Consider the following 20,742-nt stretch of genomic DNA (forward strand, 5'->3'; position numbering starts at 1 on the left):
ATTGGTTTGATCAAATCTCTAGAGGCAAAGCCCCTAGAGGCTAGGGGCGAAGCCGCTAGTCCATATAATAAAGTAACAGGATGTCTGTCTGTCTAAAGGATCTCGAAAACCGCTAAACCGATATGGTTCTTCTTAAAGGGTAGCTTTCCATTAGTGCTGGGAAGGTTTATAACTTTTTGGGAGGAGGATAACACCACCCAAAGAGAAATCGCTCATAGAAAAAAATCTCCCCCCCTGTTTTATATTTAGAAGGAATCCAGTCAAATCACCCCACGAAGACTGAGAGAAGGCTTCCATAACAAGGCCAAAGTTTAGTAATTTAAAATATGTTAAAGTAAATTCACGCAACCTATTTCTTCACCATAGAGCAAAAAATATGTATCGGAAATAATGCTAATTACTTACAAAACTTAAATTTATATTAAATTGTAATTGTTTAATGCAAAAGCCATTTTATTTTTTCAAATTCATTTTTAGCAAAGAATGTTTAATTTTGTAAAAATAATATGAAATATTATCCAATCTATGTATGTGATTAATCTATGACGCGCAAGCGTTCAAATCTCTATATTCGTTGTATCAGTCTAACGTCAGCCATCTTAATATAAGCAAGGAAAAATAGTCTATCTAAAAGTTTAAAGAAAATTGTTATTTTTTGGTACAAAATATACATTTAAATCAATTCAAAGCATTTATAAAATTAATTTGAGCTTTTTACTTCCAAGTTTATTAGTTTTTAACAACTTATTTTGTTTCTTTTAAGCAAAAATTGGTTAAATTTACTATCGTTAAAATTGTATTATATATATGTAAAAAGTGATAAAGAAACCTATATCTACATCAAATAATATGGGCTAATCCATTTCAGAAAGTGCTAACGAGTGAAAAAGTTCTCAAAATGTAATAATAAATTGTCTCTGCTGAGATATAAGGTAAAACAAATATTAAAAATAGTCAATTCATTCACCCAGCGAAGCCGTATGTGCAAAGATTTCATTTAAACCAAAGTTGAAGATATAAATCTATTGAATTCACTGCCCCTATCTAATTGTAAGGAACCAATAAATGAGTACCGTAACGGCCTCCAAGTTAACTTTAAAAGCATTGTAGTCCATTAAAAGTTTGGGCTTAATTTGATATTATTAAGGCCTGGAATTAGCTGAGCCTGTTGAGAGTGGATCTGCCCTCTTTTTATCTCTAGTGGAGAAGCTTGTTGGTGCCCCTCGTGACGGATCAGAGGGAAAGCTTGAGCACAAAGAACCATAGGTAAAATGTTGTTGATTGAATAACTACCTAATGAAATTTGGAATCAAAGTTATAGTGTAGATTGCTGCCTATCCAAATATCACCTAATTATGGTTTTTTGTTACAGGATTCACCAAGTGGAACAAAGAACTTGGAACCAATAGCGAAAAAGGAGATCCTTCGCTAAAATTAAGGTACAGAATACTCACCTTTATATTAATTCCTTCAAATTAATTAGAAATCCTCAAAGTCAAAGCTTAAAAACACAGAGTTACCCTTGATTATTCTATAAATGGTGCTCCTTCTAACATAAAGTATATGATTGATGTTTTTAGACTGAAATTCTGCCACTGTAACACCGATTCATATGGAGTTATCCTCAAATCTGGCTTGTGGTCTGAAGTATTAAGTCCTTGACTGCCGTGGAATTGTTCTGTATTGATTGCTGCTGTGGATATTTGCTGGTGGTTATGTTGATGAGATGATCTGATAAGCCTGTAGCTCTGGAAATTATTAAGTGGAAAGAGCTGGATTCGAGAAGTAAGTTTTACATTCTTTGACTAATGAACCATTGGATTGTTTTATTGAAATGCACTATTCTGAAAAGCCCGAAATCAAAATAAAAGACTTTTAAAAGAAACTAAGAAAGCAATGCAAATTTTAGTATTTTAACTCTGTATTATACTTTATTGTTCTATTTTGTAGTTCATTTATAACAACCTAATTCTGTGATTTTATTTTAGGTTGTTTAAAACCGCTGTATTCTACCTGAATAAACGAGTATTTGAAAGCTTCATTGATTGTTTTAATGGCAGTTGTTCATTCTGGGACATCTGCCGCACTGCTACATCTCTAACTAGTGGGCTGTAGTACAGTTTTAAACAAGAGTTCGCTACCCAGAGCAACCTATGAGCTACACGAGCCCCAGAGAAGCCTCCTCATCGCCGCCGGAATTCCATGGTTACCGCAGTTCGAGTATAGCACGAGCTGAGGGAGTGTACGAGGAGACAGACTCCAGAGTAAACGATTTGATCAACGGGATCAGGGACAGAAGATCATATACTGACCAACGCCACCAGAACGATGTTGATAGAGACACGAATTGGAGTTATGGAGACCTGAGTGTGGCTGGTATTCAACAGCTGCGAACTTCCACAGAACAATCAGTGTTTAGAAACGATAGTTTGGCAACGGTGTTTAGTCAGCATCACAACCTTCGAAGGACCAGTGAATGTCAGTGCCCGCCAGGACAAGCCTGTGACTGCGAGGTATTTGCAACTGGTGACGAGGAACGGCCGGAGTCACGTGTAAGTCAAGCAACTGTTGTAGCGGCGTGTGACCCAACACAGCCGTTGGTGCCACCAAGAACGCCAACCCCGCCGCCAAGAGTGCCGACACCGCCGGTTAGAGTGCCGACATCGCCATCTAGAGAGCCGCCACCGCCGGTACAGCTGCAGGCAGGCCTGCAACCTTTGCCGCCGCCGGAGCAGCAACAGCCGCCGCCGAAAGCCAGTGATAAACGCCGCAGTAAAATGGCAAAGGCTCAAATAAAGAAACATATTGATGTTATTGAAAGAGTGACTTTCACCTGGGACAATAATCTGGTGTTTATAAACCCAGCTCATGTCCCAACAGCCCAGGCTGAAACAATAAACAGTGAAGTTCACACATTAGTGAATGAGTTATCAAATGCTGTAGTGTTTTTCAAAAGCAACCCTTGTGATGAGTTCACCGAGGATGACAGTATCAATTCAAGCGAATGTCTGGCACACTTAAACGGCCTCAGGAAGCAACTGTGGGAAGCCCAGGAGTTAAGGAGGAAGGAGGATGCTAGGATACAGCCGCCCCAGCCGCCGCCGCCATCTGAGAGTGCCGCCGCGGGAAATCAGGCGTCCTCTGTACACCGGCAACGCTTAGATTATGGTTTGAAGAATTTGAGTGACAACACTATGTATGTGACCAGCGCATACAAACAGCTGATGAAGTTAAAGACGAGAGCCACCAACGAGATCAAAGGAGGGGAAACCTTGTTCAAGCAGGCTTCGGAGCAACACAGAGACTTCCAAAAGAAGATAAGTGACCTGTTGAAGTGTGCAACGAGTTGCGGAGATTGCAGTGCCGTAGAGATGTTGGACGAAGCTGAGCAGAGCTGCATAAATGCCCAACGAATGGCCAGAGCCCACCTTGATGTGCTGTATGACGAGGCTGGACTTGCGCCTGGAACTAACGATGCTGGTGTCAACAAGGTCAAGCTCAAACCTCCCACTTTTAGTGGCGAGTCGGGTCACGGCAACCTTGACTTTTATAGCTTCCAAACACAGATGGAGCTATTCTTTGAAACAATGGGTGGATTCAACGAGCACGAGAAATACCTAAAGCTTAAATTTGAATGCGTGGTTGGTATCGCAAAAGACTGTATCCTCAACCTAGAGACGTACAAGGAAGCCATGGATCACCTGAAGGTAGTGTACGGCAAGCCTGAACTGTTATTTTCCGCGAAATCAAGCGAAATCAAAGCCTGTGGATCCTGCCCGGATAACTTGTTTGAAAAACGCAGCTGGCTGATAAAAGTTGAGCAGAAGCTTGTAGCACTCACCAAGCTGGCTACACAACATAAGATCCTGGATATGTATGAGTCGTCACCGGTATTGGCTGTCCTGTCAGGCGCGTTGTTGAAAGATGACCTCATTGAATTTCACAAGATTCTGTTGGCTGAGAAAAGAACTGACCCTGGTACCAGACAGACCAAGTCTATGATGATCAAGACCCTGACACAATTTCTGCAGACCATGTTGTGGGAGGTCACGGCTAAAATAGATATCATGGTGACGTCTGGCACACGTTACTATGACAGCAGCAAGTCAAGGAAACAAGTCACATCCAAGTACAGTGTGATGCCAGCAGATTGTGAGTTGAGCAGTGATGGAGAAGGAGTTGTTAATACGGCCGCCCAAGCTATTGAAAGTTCCGCCGGTTCCGCAAAAAGCTACGTTACCGCTGAAGCAAGTTCAGCTGGTGCCGATCCGGCTGCGGCCAACAACGGGTCCGTGTCCCACGCCAACAACAAGGAAAAGAAGAAGGCTAAAGATAAAGACAAGAAGACAAGTGGAGATGCTGCTGCCGCCATTATGATGAACAAAAGCAGACAGGCGAAACAAGTTAAGTGTAGATTGTGCCCAGGTTCACATACATCCCTGGCGTATTGTGAAGTGTTCCAAGAAACTCGTGTCAAGAGAAGGTTCGGTAGGACGGTGAAAGCAGAGGCATGCTACAGATGTCTGAGATTAGATGCCAAGTTTGACATGAAGAATAGGGAGGCCTGGTTCAAAGAACACGAACCGTACTGTGACAGCAAGTGGATCTGCAATGAAGGAACCTGTAAGGACAAGCCAGATGTGTGGAAGAACCATATCGCCATCTGCACCTATCACCTGGAAGCCAACATGGAGAAGGAGGCAGAATTTAAACGTTCCCTGGACGAGAAGCTGCTACCAACCGATGTCAGGTTTTTCTTTGCCAGTTATCATGCTTTGCCCGACAAAGGTGACAGAGATGTATATGCGAGTTTCGCCGCCAGCGGCGGCCGAGGTAAAGTTGATGACGTCATAGTGGAGCCAAGTATACAGAACCAGCCCATATACATGTTGCAATATGTAAAAGGAACCAACGGTGAGAAGCTGCTCCTGTTTTACGACAACGGTTGCTATGGAGCCTGCCTGAGCACACGGGCATGTGCGTCGTTGGATACAGAGACGCAGCGGCCTGGCCCCACCGCCCTTGAGGTAGCTGGCGGCCAGAGGGTTGAGATCCCCTATGGCATTGAACGTTTCTGGCTGCCGATGGTAAGTGAAGATGGTAAAAAACGGGTTGCGACCATTGAAGGCCTGCAAATGGATAAAGTTAGCACACGTTTCCCAGAGTGGCCGCTGAAACAGGTATGGGAAGAACTTAATGCCGTCTTTACTAAGAGCCATCCTGCTGCAAAGATGCCGACAACTGAACCTGAAATTGGAGGACAGCCGGTGGACATCATGATTGGCATTCAGTACAATCTATATTACCCACAGGTGGTACTTACCTTGCCAGGTGGACTCTGCATTATGAAATCCAGGTTGGCTGGATATGGAGGTCACGACGGGATATTAGCTGGACCACATGAAGTTTGGAAAGATGTTATGAGCCGCGCTCATCTGATGGGACCTGCTGCATTTTTAACTGCAGAGTTTAAAGCATATAGATATCAGAGAGACTGTTTATTTTCCAACAATGGGATGATTCATGAAAGTGCCGCGACCTTTGACCACCAACATGAGGTATGTTCGCATTATGCTGGAGCCGAGAACCCCTTAATGGATGAGGATGATGTGTTTGTCCACCACGTTTTTGCCGCCGGACCAAGTAAGATGCTCAAGGAATACCAGATGATAGACCAGATAGGTGCAGATATGTCATACCGTTGTGTTAAGTGCCGCGTCTGTTCCGAGTGCAAGAAAGGTGAGCGAGTGGAGAAAGAATCATTGTTGGAAGAACGTGAACAACATGATATAGAGCAAAGTGTCAGCTATGATGCCGAGCAGAGGAGGTTATTTGCTTACCTGCCATTTACTGAGAATCCTGAATCAGCTTTGGCAGATAATACCTACGTTGCCGAAAAGATATTGGGCACTCAGGTCAAGTTAGCCAACAAGAGTGAAGTTGCCAGAGAGGAGATCCTGCGAAGTTTTAACAAGTTGGCGGATAATGGGTTTGTAGCACCATTAGCGTCGCTGCCGCCAGAGGAACAGGTGGAGGCCAGAAAAGCTGGATATGTGATTCCGTGGCGCATTGTCCATAACAGCCACAGTATATCCACCCCGGTTCGGCTTGTGTTTGACGGCAGTTCCAAGACCAAGACAGGCAAGAGCCTGAATGACATATTATGTAAGGGAAGTAACCAGCTGGCTAATTTGTTGCACTTGTTGATTGGATTCAGATGCGGAGGGGCTGCCCTTAGCGCCGACATCCGGATGGCATACAATTCCGTGTTCCTGCAGCCGCAGCATTATAGATATCACAAGTTCCTGTGGGTTGATGGATTGTCCCTGCTTGGAGCAGTCATTGTTTACGTGGTCAGAACAATTATTTATGGGATCAAGAGTTCAGGAAACCAAACCATCCACGGTTTCAAGATGGTTGCGGACATAGCTGAAGCCAAACAACCAGAGCTTCGGATTGGAGCAGCCGTGATCCGAAAGAAAGCCTACATGGACGATATTGTTTCTGCCCACTGTGATGAGGAGACACGCGACTTAGCAGGAGAGCAGCTGGTAAAGGTATTAGAAATGGGCCAGCAGTCGGTCAAAGCGGTCACGAGGAGTGGTCACGACCCGGATGAACAAGTGTCTGTAGATGGAGAAAGTGTTGGGCTCGTTGGGTATTGTTGGCGGCCGAAGGAAGACACAATATCCCTCGAGGTGAAGCCTTTGTTCCTGGGCAAAAAGAAGCGAGGTAAAGTGCCAGAAGAAGTGACCGGTGACCTGAAGGAAGCGCTGCGGGTCATGTTCACAAAAAGGATTCTGTTGGGCAAAACCATGGAGTGCTGGGACCCTCTCGGGTTAGTGTCACCGAGGTCCAATAAACTAAAAATTGACATGTGTTCCATCTGTTCACTGGGGACAGAGTGGGACGAGATCCTGCCGGACAACTACCTAGACACTTGGGTGGAAAATTTGATGATGGTCCAGCAACTAAGAAACATACGATTCACACGTAGTGTGTTCTGTAACCCTGTGGATGTAGAGCATGGGGTTGAATTGATTGTGTCTACAGATGCAAGTCAGGTGCTAGCTGGTAGCGTCGTCCACGCAAGAATGAAGTTGTTGTCAGGCGGGTTTGTAACCAGAATGGTGGCGTCCAAGTCAAAGCTGACCACCAAACTAACCATCCCCAAAGCTGAGATGACAGCATGTGCCATGGGATGTGTATTGGCCCACCTAGTTAAACTTAATTTTGAGAATTATGTCAAGAAGATCACCTATGTTACAGATTCAATGGTTGCGCTATACTGGATCCACTGTGATACACGACCACTGCAGACTGGCATCCGCAACCTGGCGATTGAGGTAAGGCGATTCTGTGACGTGACGAGTTGGCGCCACGTTGAATCAGCACAGAACATAGCTGATATATTGACTAGACCTGATGGATCCCCAGAGATTGGGCCTGGATCGGAGTGGCAGGATGGAAAGGCTTGGATGAGCAGGCCAGAGTCAGAGTGGCCAACGAGAAGTATTGATGAGATTACCCTTGACCAGGACACGAAAGTTGCGGCGCTGAAGGAGATGAGGAACAAAGAAAGCCGTGGGCTGGTGCTGGCTAATTTTTCGGCGAGGATGGTTGAGAGGTACGAGTTTTCACATTACTTGGTTAACCCGAGTAAGGTCCCGTGGGATAGGTATGTCCGGCTGATTGCTGTATGTTTGAAGATTGTTGATATTTGGCGGCGAAGGAGCAGCAACAAGTTTAGTGTTGTGTCTGGCACTGTGTTGGTGGATGTTGATGAGCATGTTTTGAAGAGAGCGGAAAAATATGTTTTTAGCAAGACTACGGCAGAGGTAACTAAATTCAACAGTCGAGACAAGTTAAAAAGCATTGGCACAGTTAAGGATGGCATTATGTACCACCATGGGAGGATCTTACCGGGAGGCAACGATGCATTGGCGGAAAATATGCTGGATCTAGAGAAGTTGGCCTTTGCCAAGCCTGTGCTGGACAGGTACAGTCCGGTGGCGTACAGTATCATGCGTCACTGCCATGAGAATGTGACGCACCATGGAGGATCCATTGCAACATTGAGAAGGAGCAGAGAACACGCCTTTATCTTAGAGGGCAACTCTTTGGCGATTGAGGTAAAAAAGAACTGTTTCTTTTGTCGGCGATACAAGGCCAAGGAGATAGAGAGAGAGTTTGGTGCTGTAGACCCGTGCCGGTTGAAGATAGCGCCGGCATACACAACTTGTATGATTGACTTGTTTGGGCCTGTAGAAGGAAGATGCAGTTATGGCACACATAGATTTCCGATGAAATTGTGGGCGGCGGTGTACAAGTGTCCGGCGACGCTGGCTGTGGCGGCGTATAGTATGACTGGGTATGACACAGAAAGTTTTTTGTTAACCCTTACCCGCCACATTAATCGGTATGGCATCCCATGTCTAGTCAAGATAGATAATGGCACCCAGCTAGTGAGAGCTTTCGAGACAGCTGACATATGTGTAGCCAGTGTGCAGAACCTGTTGAACCAGGAGAAGGGCGCCAAATTAACGGTTGAGCTTGCTCCCGTTAAGAGTTCGAATTACCAAGGAGTGGTAGAGAGGTCGATACGGTCCATCAAGGAGATTCTCAATGTGGCGTTCAAGGGGCTGAAGTTCACGCCGTTGGAGTTTGAGACAGCGTTGTCGTTCTGTTGTAACGATTTGAACTCGATGCCTTTGTGTTTAGGATCGAGGTATCAGAACATTGATCAACTGGATTTGATAACTCCATCCAGGTTATTGTTGGGCAGGAATAATAACAGAGCACCTGGGGGCCAGTTAACGGTGGAAAGGCCTGGCAAGATGTTGGAAGCCATGGAGGATGTGGAAAGATCCTGGTGGGAAGCGTGGAAAGAGTTGAAAGTTGGTGAGTATGTACCAAAGCCCAAGAAGTGGAGTAAAATTGTTGGAGAGGTTGGGGCAGGAGACATAGTCCTGTTCCGTAGAGATGGCAGTAGCCCCCTAGGTACGTGTATATGGAGGATTGGCAGAGCCAGAGAAGTGCACATATCTAGGGATGGGCACGTACGAGAGGTGACGATAGAGTATAGAAACCACGGGGAGAAGGATATGAGGACAACCAAGCGAGCGGTGAGAGGCCTGGCGGTGGTGCACCAGGAGCACGAGTTAGAGCTTGGAGGACAGCTGGCGGAGGCAGATGTTGAGGCAGTCCATCTCCAATGGGTCCGTAAGTACAGCACATAGTTCTATCCTTTCTCTCAATCTTTCAATTTATCATGTTTTCAAATTTTCAAACTCTCAATCTATCAATTTATCAATCTATTAAATTGTAAAATCACGCGACAAGTGCTCCGTGACCAAAGTAAAACATAAGACAATTGCTCTGTGTTATTAATTAAACAATGCCAAATTTTATCAAAGTTTTAGTAAAGTACAAAGTTTTACCTGATTTTAAAATTATGTAATGTTCGATTAAAACTATAGCTCAAAGTAAAAGTTCAAAAATTTTATTTTCTGTCAAAGTTAAAAGTTCAAAGTTAAAACTACAGTTCAAAGTAAAAGTTCAAAGATTTATTTCTGTCAAAGTTCAAAGTAAAAGTTCAAAGATTTATTTCTGTCAAAGTTCAAAGTAAAAGTTCAAATAATTTGTCAAAGTTCAAAGTTCAAAGTTCAAACTGGTTCTGTGAGCTCCGTAAGGGCCGGAACTGAAGACACCTGGGATGATTTTCGTGGATTTTTTGCCTGGGGGAGTGTTTTATATTTAGAAGGAATCCAGTCAAATCACCCCACGAAGACTGAGAGAAGGCTTCCATAACAAGGCCAAAGTTTAGTAATTTAAAATATGTTAAAGTAAATTCACGCAACCTATTTCTTCACCATAGAGCAAAAAATATGTATCGGAAATAATGCTAATTACTTACAAAACTTAAATTTATATTAAATTGTAATTGTTTAATGCAAAAGCCATTTTATTTTTTCAAATTCATTTTTAGCAAAGAATGTTTAATTTTGTAAAAATAATATGAAATATTATCCAATCTATGTATGTGATTAATCTATGACGCGCAAGCGTTCAAATCTCTATATTCGTTGTATCAGTCTAACGTCAGCCATCTTAATATAAGCAAGGAAAAATAGTCTATCTAAAAGTTTAAAGAAAATTGTTATTTTTTGGTACAAAATATACATTTAAATCAATTCAAAGCATTTATAAAATTAATTTGAGCTTTTTACTTCCAAGTTTATTAGTTTTTAACAACTTATTTTGTTTCTTTTAAGCAAAAATTGGTTAAATTTACTATCGTTAAAATTGTATTATATATATGTAAAAAGTGATAAAGAAACCTATATCTACATCAAATAATATGGGCTAATCCATTTCAGAAAGTGCTAACGAGTGAAAAAGTTCTCAAAATGTAATAATAAATTGTCTCTGCTGAGATATAAGGTAAAACAAATATTAAAAATAGTCAATTCATTCACCCAGCGAAGCCGTATGTGCAAAGATTTCATTTAAACCAAAGTTGAAGATATAAATCTATTGAATTCACTGCCCCTATCTAATTGTAAGGAACCAATAAATGAGTACCGTAACGGCCTCCAAGTTAACTTTAAAAGCATTGTAGTCCATTAAAAGTTTGGGCTTAATTTGATATTATTAAGGCCTGGAATTAGCTGAGCCTGTTGAGAGTGGATCTGCCCTCTTTTTATCTCTAGTGGAGAAGCTTGTTGGTGCCCCTCGTGACGGATCAGAGGGAAAGCTTGAGCACAAAGAACCATAGGTAAAATGTTGTTGATTGAATAACTACCTAATGAAATTTGGAATCAAAGTTATAGTGTAGATTGCTGCCTATCCAAATATCACCTAATTATGGTTTTTTGTTACAGGATTCACCAAGTGGAACAAAGAACTTGGAACCAATAGCGAAAAAGGAGATCCTTCGCTAAAATTAAGGTACAGAATACTCACCTTTATATTAATTCCTTCAAATTAATTAGAAATCCTCAAAGTCAAAGCTTAAAAACACAGAGTTACCCTTGATTATTCTATAAATGGTGCTCCTTCTAACATAAAGTATATGATTGATGTTTTTAGACTGAAATTCTGCCACTGTAACACCGATTCATATGGAGTTATCCTCAAATCTGGCTTGTGGTCTGAAGTATTAAGTCCTTGACTGCCGTGGAATTGTTCTGTATTGATTGCTGCTGTGGATATTTGCTGGTGGTTATGTTGATGAGATGATCTGATAAGCCTGTAGCTCTGGAAATTATTAAGTGGAAAGAGCTGGATTCGAGAAGTAAGTTTTACATTCTTTGACTAATGAACCATTGGATTGTTTTATTGAAATGCACTATTCTGAAAAGCCCGAAATCAAAATAAAAGACTTTTAAAAGAAACTAAGAAAGCAATGCAAATTTTAGTATTTTAACTCTGTATTATACTTTATTGTTCTATTTTGTAGTTCATTTATAACAACCTAATTCTGTGATTTTATTTTAGGTTGTTTAAAACCGCTGTATTCTACCTGAATAAACGAGTATTTGAAAGCTTCATTGATTGTTTTAATGGCAGTTGTTCATTCTGGGACATCTGCCGCACTGCTACATCTCTAACTAGTGGGCTGTAGTACACCCCCCCCACAAAAAAAAAATTTTGTTAACTTTTTTAAAATGAAAAATAGTTTATTCATCAATCGCCCGATCCCTTCATCTGATAATACCAAAAAGGGAGGGTACATTGGACTGTAAAATGCACCGGTACCCAAAGTTTTATAAAAAAAAAAGTTATCATATTCGTTAACTCAAAAACTGGATATTTTTATCAAATTTTGATTGGTTGGATTCAAACTAGTACTGTCTCGACTATTTAACCAACAGTTTTAATCAACAGGGGTAATTTTGTTTATCGCATTAAAAACGTTAATGTATAATCATCTTATATATATTTAACTAGTAACTTTAATGATAACATTTATAGCATTCGATAACGAATCAAACGCTAATAAAAATTATTTCAAATATCAAAACTGAAAAAAAATCTTAATTTTATTTTATTTACATATTTCACTATATACCTAATGTTTATACATAAGATATTATATGAATATTTGAAAATAAAACTTACATTTATTTATTATTAAGTTTACTATATACATAGATATTAACATAATATTTTTAACATTATTTAAAATATTTTCTGCAATCAGGTACTATTAAGCGTATCTTTTATTTATTTATTTAATGAATCAAAAGCGTAATTGGTTGTAATATATCACTTTTTTTCTTTTACTTGAAATGAAATAAATCTTAGTTGGACTATATACAAATGTTCTCTAAAATATGAAATTAATGTATCTCATTGAATATAACAACTTGTCCGACTGAATTATTTTTGAATTAGGAGCGCAGCCACGCTTCAAGCCCTGGGTGGTGCAAGTGCGGCCTCTTTTATCCTGAGTAGATCGGACTTGGAGTTCCTGGCAAATCTGTCCAGGCTAGCACGGATTCGGTGGCTAAATTCTTCATTCTTTCTCTCCAAATCCTGATAAAAACAAGAATAGGTAGTTTTCATTTTCTTTTTAAGCATGGCAGACAGACAGACGGACAAAAAATGCATAGAGCATATCCGTAAAAATATTAGGAATATTGACTAAAATTTTCAGCTGTCTAACTAAAATAGCAGTTGAGAAAATCACATTTCCCCAACTATCAAACACACCGACAAATTTTTGGGTACAATAAGGCCATAGAAATGACGAGAGAGCATTGGAAATTTTTTTAATTGATGAAAAAACCAAACACTAGATGACTTTTTATTCAAAAAAAATATCATCGGTGGCATTTATCATAAAAGATTGTCATAGCTTGTAATAAAAGAGAACAAAAACTAAAGAATTTAATCCTTTGGTATGTAGACTAACTATTATATTTAATCATAGTAATAAACTTTTAACGGTTTCTTTTCATAACAAACGCAATACTTAATAATTCAATTCAATGTCTATTTCAAGTAATGTTTGTCTCAAGACAAAGAGCTTTTCAAATATTTAACAATTAAAAATAAATAAAACGAAATGAATGTTGGTCGTTGCGCAGCTATTATAAAACTACTATTGTGTCTTTCTTTGTTTTGTAAGTTTAGTTAAATTCTTAACATGTTGACTTAAACCTTGAGAAAACCCAATTTGTAAACTTACAGAATATAACCCTGAATTAGCGTACCATACTAAAAATAAATATTTAATATTTTTTTCATATTGGTGTGGAAATGTATAGAGAACTAAAGCTTTCTCGTTTTTTTGCCACATTGATAAATAAAGGACCAAAGCCATTGGAAGCACTGCCTACTTAACTAACATGTTACCAACGATTGATGGATGTACCTCATAGACTATTAATAGAGTAGGTCCGCTACTTATATAACTCACCATAATTTCATGTTCAATATCCCCGATTTGATCTGATAGTTTGTTTCTCAGCACCAACAACTCTTGCACCTCAGAAGTTTGCTCATTACCACTAAAACAGGTTGCAAAATTAAATTTAAAATCAGGTATAACAATCCAAATCCGTTTAAGATTGTAGAGTGTATCTAAGCGCCAGAGATTAAGACTTGTAAAACTTACTTTTCAAAAAAACAAAATTTAATAAGGGTCTTTATATGGTTGTTTCTTGTCCCAATAATAGATGTAGAATACGTGGACATTGCGAGAGATTTTCGCATACCCTGATAAAATGTTTCTCCAAGCTGTCTAAGATATAAAAATGCCCCACGCCCACTTATGACTTTACCCCATCACCTTCCCTGACCATTAGGAAATATTGATCAATATCTGAGGACTATATTTGCAACCTACATTGACGACAAAAATTCCCCTGTCACAATTTCTATTCTAGATCCATTTAAACAAGGATGACAACATCCATAAAAGCGAAGCACTGAAACGGTAGGACAAACGGACATTAACATTTGTTTAGTGTCAGAACTGAATAATCAAAATATAAATGTATTAGAGTCGAACCAAAATTGTAAGTAAATTTATTGAAAAATTGCTGGATACAGGATAATGTTTATGAACATACTTACATTTTTAGGACTTGATTATAGAGTCGCTTCGCTTATAATATTATACTTTGTTGTCCCAGGAATTAAATCAAATCAATCGGATGATTAGATCACATGAAAATTTATTGTAAAAAAAGTAAAAAAAATCGACATATTTAAAATGGACGTACGGACATTCTGGTAATGATTATAGAGTTGCTACGCTTTCTAAATCGTACCTAACTACTAAAGGAATCACCATGCAAAGTTTGAAATTGATAGGACAATTCTAACATGCCTAAATTAACGAAAAAAGCTAACCGTTAGGGACGGACGTATGAACGGACCGACCCTAATTATAGAAAAGCTTCGCTTTTAAAAATTTAAATATTAATTAAATAAAAGAAGAGTGTAGTAAGGAAAGAAATAAGTTAAGAAATAAAAAGAAATCCTGACATAATGTTTAAATCAAAAAGCTGTTTCAGACCAAACATTGAATAATTGAAATTTTGTTTTACCTGACTTTTGTAATATCTCTTGAAAGAGATTCCAAGTCTTTCTGAATCATTTCTTTTCTGGCATTGAATTTTGACCTAAATACAACAGAATTCATATTTTATGTTTGAGAATTATAAAAAAAATAAATAATAATAACATTTTATCCAGTTTGTCTTAGAAACTAATTAATATCTTGCTAGATTAAAAAACTGGTTTTAATCTTATGATTTTTATTTTAATACAGGGGTTTATATTCTGCACAAGATTCATTTATTTTCCCCGGTTGCAAAATATTTTTATTGCTCTTTATTTCATTTACTTTTGTTACCCCTCCCCCTTTAGCATTGGATCCCGTGCAGAATATACACGCCTATTTTGATATCCGCGGAAAGCTGTCATTAATACAATATGGTAAATAACTAAACTCACACGCTATTTTTAATGTTAGTTTTAACAATTTCCAGGTCCATTTCTGCCTCGGAACTCTCTTTATCTACGTGTTTTTCTTCGCGAGCCATATTTCTTTCTTCTACTCTGAGCTCCTACATAGATGAATCAGGGATCAAATGGGATAAGACAACGGCCGATAAATCCTGTAACTCCCCAATGATGATTAACAAAATTACCCCTTCTGTAGATTAAAATTATTGGTTGGAACGTTAGAACACTCAACTAAATGAAGCAACCAATCAAAATTCACTATTCGAAAAAAGAAAATGTCATTATAAAACTTTGGGGACTAGTGTAATAAATTTGCCGTTGTCCCCTCTCTCTCTGAGTTAGATGATATATTGCTTACCTCTATAATAGATTTTAGATACAATTTTTCCTCCTCTGGTGCTAACTTCTTATTTGCCTCCAACAAAGGTTCGTATTGGTCAAAACAAACCTTTTTCAGGACTACACAATCTTCATCCAGAGCCTAAATAAGAAAAACAACAAGGATAAAAAAAGACCATATGGAGCAAAAAATCATGGAGGGTTTGGTCATATAGACAAAGAGAATAAAGAGTATTGTTAAAATCAAGAATACAAATCTATTTTTGGGAAAAAGTCACGAATCCTTTCATCACAATACTTTTCTCTCTTATTTATATATTTTTTCTATAATGGAGTAACTGACGGACGGACTGACAATGTGAACTATAGAGTATCTTCGCTGCTAAGACTGTTCAGAAAAACGAAGTTAATTTAAAATAGGATAGATCTTTAGTAAGTTGTAACAGATAACTTCTTACTATTATTAGTTTCTGTCCACATTTTCATATTATTTCAGTAAATCTTTCAAAGAACACTTACATTTGTTTCAGCTTCTAATTGTGTAGCAGTTGTCCTGAGATGAATAATAGTTTCCACAGTCTTGATAACTTTCTCTGCCTGAGTTTTGTTTTCAAGTTCCTTAAGAAAAAAAATTATTTGAAACCATAACACTACCTAAAGTTTTCAATATCAACAAGGATGACAACATCCATAAAAACGAATCACTGAAACGGTAGGACAAACGGACATTAACACTTATATTATTGTCAGAACTAAATAATCAGAATATAAATATATAAGAGTCGAAGCGAAATTCTAAGTAAATTTGTTGAAAAACTGCTGGATACAGCATAATGTTTATGAACATAGCTACATTTTTAGGACTTGATTATAGAGTTGCTTCGCTTATAACATTATACTTTGTTGTCCCAGGAATTAATATAACAAAAATCAGATCAATCGGATGACAGGGGTGTATATTCTGCACAAGATTTATTTTTTTTCCCCGGCTACAAAAATTTTTATTTTTTTCCCCCCCTAGTTTTTTCTCTCCAAGTAGGGGGGAAAATGAAAAAATATTTAAAGAACTCTATATTTTATTTATTTTATCCCTCCTACCACACATTTTTTTGGTTTTTTTCTCCAAGGAGGGGGGGAAATGGAAAAAATGTTTTCAGTTTTCTTAATTTTTACATTTTTTTTCCCTCCAACCACCTATTTTTTATTTTTTTTCCCCCCCCCCTTAGCCGGGGATCCCATGCAGAATATACACCCCTGTCGGATGATTAGATCACATAAAAATTTATTGTGAAAAATTTTTTAAAACTTGACATGTTTAAAATGGACGTACGGACATTCTGGTACCTAATGATTATAGAGTTGCTACGCTTTCTAAATCGTACCTAACTACTGAAGGAATCACCATGCAAAGTTTAAAATCAATAGGACAATTCTAACATGCCTAAATTAACGAAAAAAGCTATCCGTTACGGACGGACGGACGGACGTAAAGACCCTAATTATAGAAACGCTTCACTTTTAAGTTTTAACAAATATGTCCAATGTTATTTTTCGTTCATCACAAAACTGTAGATTAAGCCATAGTAAGCGTTACTGGACAGACAGATTCAGTCACTTGTATAGAGTAGCTATGCCACTAAAATCATACAAAATAAAGTATCAAACTTTTCCATTGGGTACTAAATACCTAGGATCTAAAGGGATAAGACAATGGCCGATAAATTGATGTTCATCCCCAATGATGGTAAACAAAAATAACCATTCTCCAGAACACAATTAGGGGTTAAAACGTAATGAACCAACCAATTCCAACCAACCAAGTTCCTAAGCCTACGAAAGAGAAAACATTATCATAAAACTTATGTGACTAGTGTAATAAACTGTCTATTGTCTCCTCCCTTACTGACTAAATACGTCCAGCAACTATTACTTTTTTACCTGATTATAGACAGCTTCAGCTTTACCATCCTCCTCTTCAACAGCAACCACAATTTCCTGCAGCTTCTCCTCCTTGGCTGCAAGCTGCTTCAAGGCTGTCAGTGCCTTCTCGTACACTTCGTGGTATGACTCCTTCTCCTTCTAAATTAGAAAAATAAATTATATTTTGATTTTCCCGTATCACTTCGAAACCGATTAATTTACGCTGGATTAGAACTTGTTCTCAGTTATATTGAAAAAAATATGTCTAGCATAGCATTATACCTATCCAGTTTTCTACGAATATAAAATTTAAACATTTATAAGATTTAAAACCAGTTTTTTTTAGCCCGTGCCTTCGGCATCTCGGCGTTAAAAAAAATTTAACTACTTACATCAATATTTCCGCTTAATTTAAGACCATTAACGAGTTGTTCTTGTTTAGCCTTCAACATCATAGCACTCTCTTCTATCTCACAATCTTTTTCTTTCCTAGTGTTAGAATTATCCTATTATTTAAAGTAGTAAGCTTTTTTGTCTGTAGCGATGGATCTTGCGAATCAATAAACCAATATGGTTCACATTTACTGTGAAGCTTCTTATAGATCCAGGGAAGGTTTATAATATTTCAGGGGAGAGTATCTATACCCTTCAAAGAAAAATAACCCCTAGAATTTTTTAAAAATATATATTATATAAACTTTTTAATCCTTTTTAGAATGAAAGCCTTAAGTCCCCTTAGAGGCTTATAGAAGCGTAGCCGCTAGAAGATAAAAAAACGCTGAAAAGTAAACTTGTTATCTTTAATTTAATAACAGAAGTTTTCCTGTTACTGCTATGTGAGAATGCTAAAAATAATATTAATTGCAGGTGGGGATTTGATTTCCTTTACCAATTCACAGGAACAACTAACTACCATATCATGAACATTTAGGACTTCCAGACAAAGGTTGATCTATAAAAGGGGTTATTAGTCTGTAATGCCACACGGGACTTTTGAATGTACCAACAGTAACATGTGTCTTATCCGGTGCGAAGCAAGCTAATCCTTTCAGCGTTGCGGAGCCGTTTGATTTTGGTGCGGCTCTAGCTCCGCGGAGCCGCCTGTGAAAATGACGGCTCCGGCTCCAATCTAATATCAAGAAAAACTCAACATATTTTTATTCGGCAAGTCTATTTTTGACTTTTGAAGGTTTTAAAAGTTCAATTTTTGATAAAAATGGAATTTAAAACTTAAAAGGAGCATTTGCACACGACAAAACAGTTACCTACCAAATTATAATTAATAAAAAATCTCTTTTTTTAGCTAAACCCGGAGCCGTTTTTAACGAAAATAACGGCTCCAGCTCCGGCAAAATATGGCGACTCCCGGCTCCGGCTCCACAACGAAGCTTATAATTATACCTAGAGTTTATATAGAGGTAGAAGTTCTTGAGTATACCCATGAAGTAGATAGCCCGCTCCATGTCAGGGTTAGACACGTCATCATAACCGAATTGTTTCTCCTCAAAATCAATTTGACTGAAAATAAAATATGTTCATTAGAAACAAACAAAACAAGCAGGGAGATTTTAAACAATAAACTAATCATGATGGGATAAACCAAGTGGTTTTTTTTATGCCAACACTGTTAATAGGTATAAACTTTCACAATCAAGGTGAAATAATGATTTTGAGTGAATAACATTACTTCATAACTTACTTCGAGTCAAGTACCCTGCTTTTTTCATTTTAAATGACTGTAATTTTCTTATTTTTGAAGCTAGAAGAACAATTTTTTCAGAAAATGTTTATCTTTAATTCTAGAAATCTCAAAGAATTATTTTTGAATATCCGGTTATCTGGCCGGATATCCGGTAGTTTGCCGAAAATCAAACATTTGAAATCAGCCGGATATCTGGCCAAATATGCATCCGGCTCAACCCTAATTTCGACCTACTTTGGGTGCATGGTATGATTTAAATCAACTTTAAAAGATGCTAGCTGTGTGCTACTTAATAAGGGTTAAGCGACCTTCGAAAATAAAACAGAAAAGAAAATCTATAATCTAATATCTACAAGATAATTTCTTTGGCTTACCTAAGAAGCCAGGAAAGTAGAGAACACAACTTCAATTTGAATTCTACTTCCTTCAGGAGGTCATCAGTTTCAGGTTCATTATTCTAGGCAGATAGATAGGATTCATACACATTTTTCAATATCTGGAGATCATCAGCCATCCAATTGAGTGGTCAGTCAATACCCAGAACTGTATGGCGTAGCCTTCGAGGCTTGTCCAAACTACGTCATACTAGAGACGCTTCTATGTCTGGCACTTAAACAAGGGTAACCCATCACCTGCACAGTTAGGACTTAAAATAAGGTCGTGCAATCAAAGGGTTGGTTTTCTGTCGGATGTTACTTAACCTAAAATCTATGGAGTTTAGAGTATCGCCCCCCATAACAACCGGATGATGCTCTGGCTTCTCTATGTGATTGATCACATTAAATCGAAGAAGAATTCCACCGCAAAGAGGTACTTAAATCAAACATTTTTAGTTCTTGACTAAAAATTGACTTACCTCATATAGAACACAGAACTGATTGAGAAACATTTCTCTTGAGTATCCAAAAGATAATAGAAAAGCATGGTATACCTAAACACAAAATAATAGGTACATAGGCGAAAAAGGAATATCTTCATAAAGAGTAGGTATTTGACGAGTTATGCTAGGTTTATAAAATATTACATGTAGTATGTTTTTTGTATCGGAGTTTCAGACAGATTTTTTTTTATTAAGATAGTCAACAAGTAAATCGACTTTTAGTCTTTTCTGTAACAGCATGATAACTACAAGGTTTCTAAAGTTTAAATATTTACTTTACCTTCACAATAGCTTGTACATTTTTCTGTCTTAAATCAGCTAAACTTATTTCCCCAGAATCTTTAAGAATCTAAATATAATAATAGATATTTAAAAAAGTATAAAAAAAAGGATTTTTTTGTACAAATGTAGCCTTTCTCAAAAGAGAAAACACACACATCTAAATACTAAGGTTTCGCCAACAGAGGTTCTTTTGGAAGGTAGGCAATTTGGTGGTTTTATTTTCATGGAGGGTATTTGGGTGTCGTATCCCCCATCTAAATAGCCTACAACACTCTCTCTCTCTGGGCCAATGTAAACCTTTCCTAAAAAATTGCAGAACGCTCGGTTAAGCAGTATAGAAAATCTTGGCGGACATAATTTTTACATACAGACATCCTGATACTTTTTTAAAAGGATTATTACTATACCTCTTCATTTATAAAACTGATTACAGACTCGGGGCGAAAAAATTCTCCCTCCATTTTTAACTCTGAAAAAAAGAATTTCTGTAAATTTCAATAGAAATTTTTCATGATTTATAGGGATCTACTGCAGTTCACGGTTAAATATTGCTGGTAACGAACATTGCTAAAAATCTATGAATTTTAAAGGCTGCTAGCTGCAAAACGGTTGAACGTACAGATCATGCCCGCACACT

General features: G+C 38.0%; 1 protein-coding gene and 1 long non-coding RNA gene across 3 annotated transcripts; one reads left to right on the forward strand and one right to left on the reverse strand.

Annotated features, from left to right (window-relative positions):
- The first annotated feature begins 866 nt into the window (after positions 1-866).
- Positions 867-11,552, forward strand: LOC145314560 (uncharacterized). 2 transcript variants are annotated; one of them, XR_013877807.1, is made up of 8 exons: positions 867-932; positions 1,148-1,266; positions 1,373-1,439; positions 1,581-1,785; positions 10,659-10,777; positions 10,884-10,950; positions 11,092-11,296; positions 11,500-11,552. It is a non-coding gene; the product is annotated as an uncharacterized LOC145314560 (long non-coding RNA). The 2 variants fall into 2 exon arrangements; XR_013877806.1 differs by lacking the exon at positions 867-932 and having other exon boundaries at positions 1,130-1,266.
- A 318-nt stretch (positions 11,553-11,870) lies between these two features.
- Positions 11,871-20,578, reverse strand: LOC145314555 (uncharacterized). Its single transcript, XM_080154522.1, has 13 exons — positions 20,513-20,578; positions 20,104-20,172; positions 19,800-19,874; positions 19,318-19,400; positions 18,643-18,759; positions 17,634-17,730; positions 17,260-17,400; positions 15,841-15,939; positions 15,341-15,463; positions 14,971-15,083; positions 14,562-14,636; positions 13,427-13,517; positions 11,871-12,540 (listed from the first exon to the last, which is right to left on the reverse strand). Exons 1-13 carry the CDS (start codon positions 20,564-20,566, stop codon positions 12,415-12,417), a joined length of 1,263 nt encoding a protein of 420 aa, XP_080010648.1. The 5' UTR covers positions 20,567-20,578; the 3' UTR covers positions 11,871-12,414.
- Between the last annotated feature and the right edge of the window lie 164 nt (positions 20,579-20,742).

Source organism: Acartia tonsa, chromosome 3 (genome assembly GCF_053477335.1).
Source record: "Acartia tonsa isolate MP-2025a chromosome 3, ASM5347733v1, whole genome shotgun sequence".
Taxonomy (NCBI): Eukaryota; Metazoa; Arthropoda; class Copepoda; order Calanoida; family Acartiidae; genus Acartia; species Acartia tonsa.

Excerpts from the sequence above, each read along its gene's own strand:
- LOC145314555 (XM_080154522.1), bottom strand. The coding sequence starts at position 20,566 with ATGGAGGGAGAATTTTTTCGCCCCGAGTCTGTAATCAGTTTTATAAAT. Across the intron at positions 18,760-19,317 it reads CTACTTTCCTGGCTTCTTAG|TCAAATTGATTTTGAGGAGA; the intron begins GTAAGCCAAAGA and ends TTTTATTTTCAG. Across the intron at positions 14,637-14,970 it reads ACTAACATTAAAAATAGCGT|GTCAAAATTCAATGCCAGAA; the intron begins GTGAGTTTAGTT and ends TGTTGTATTTAG.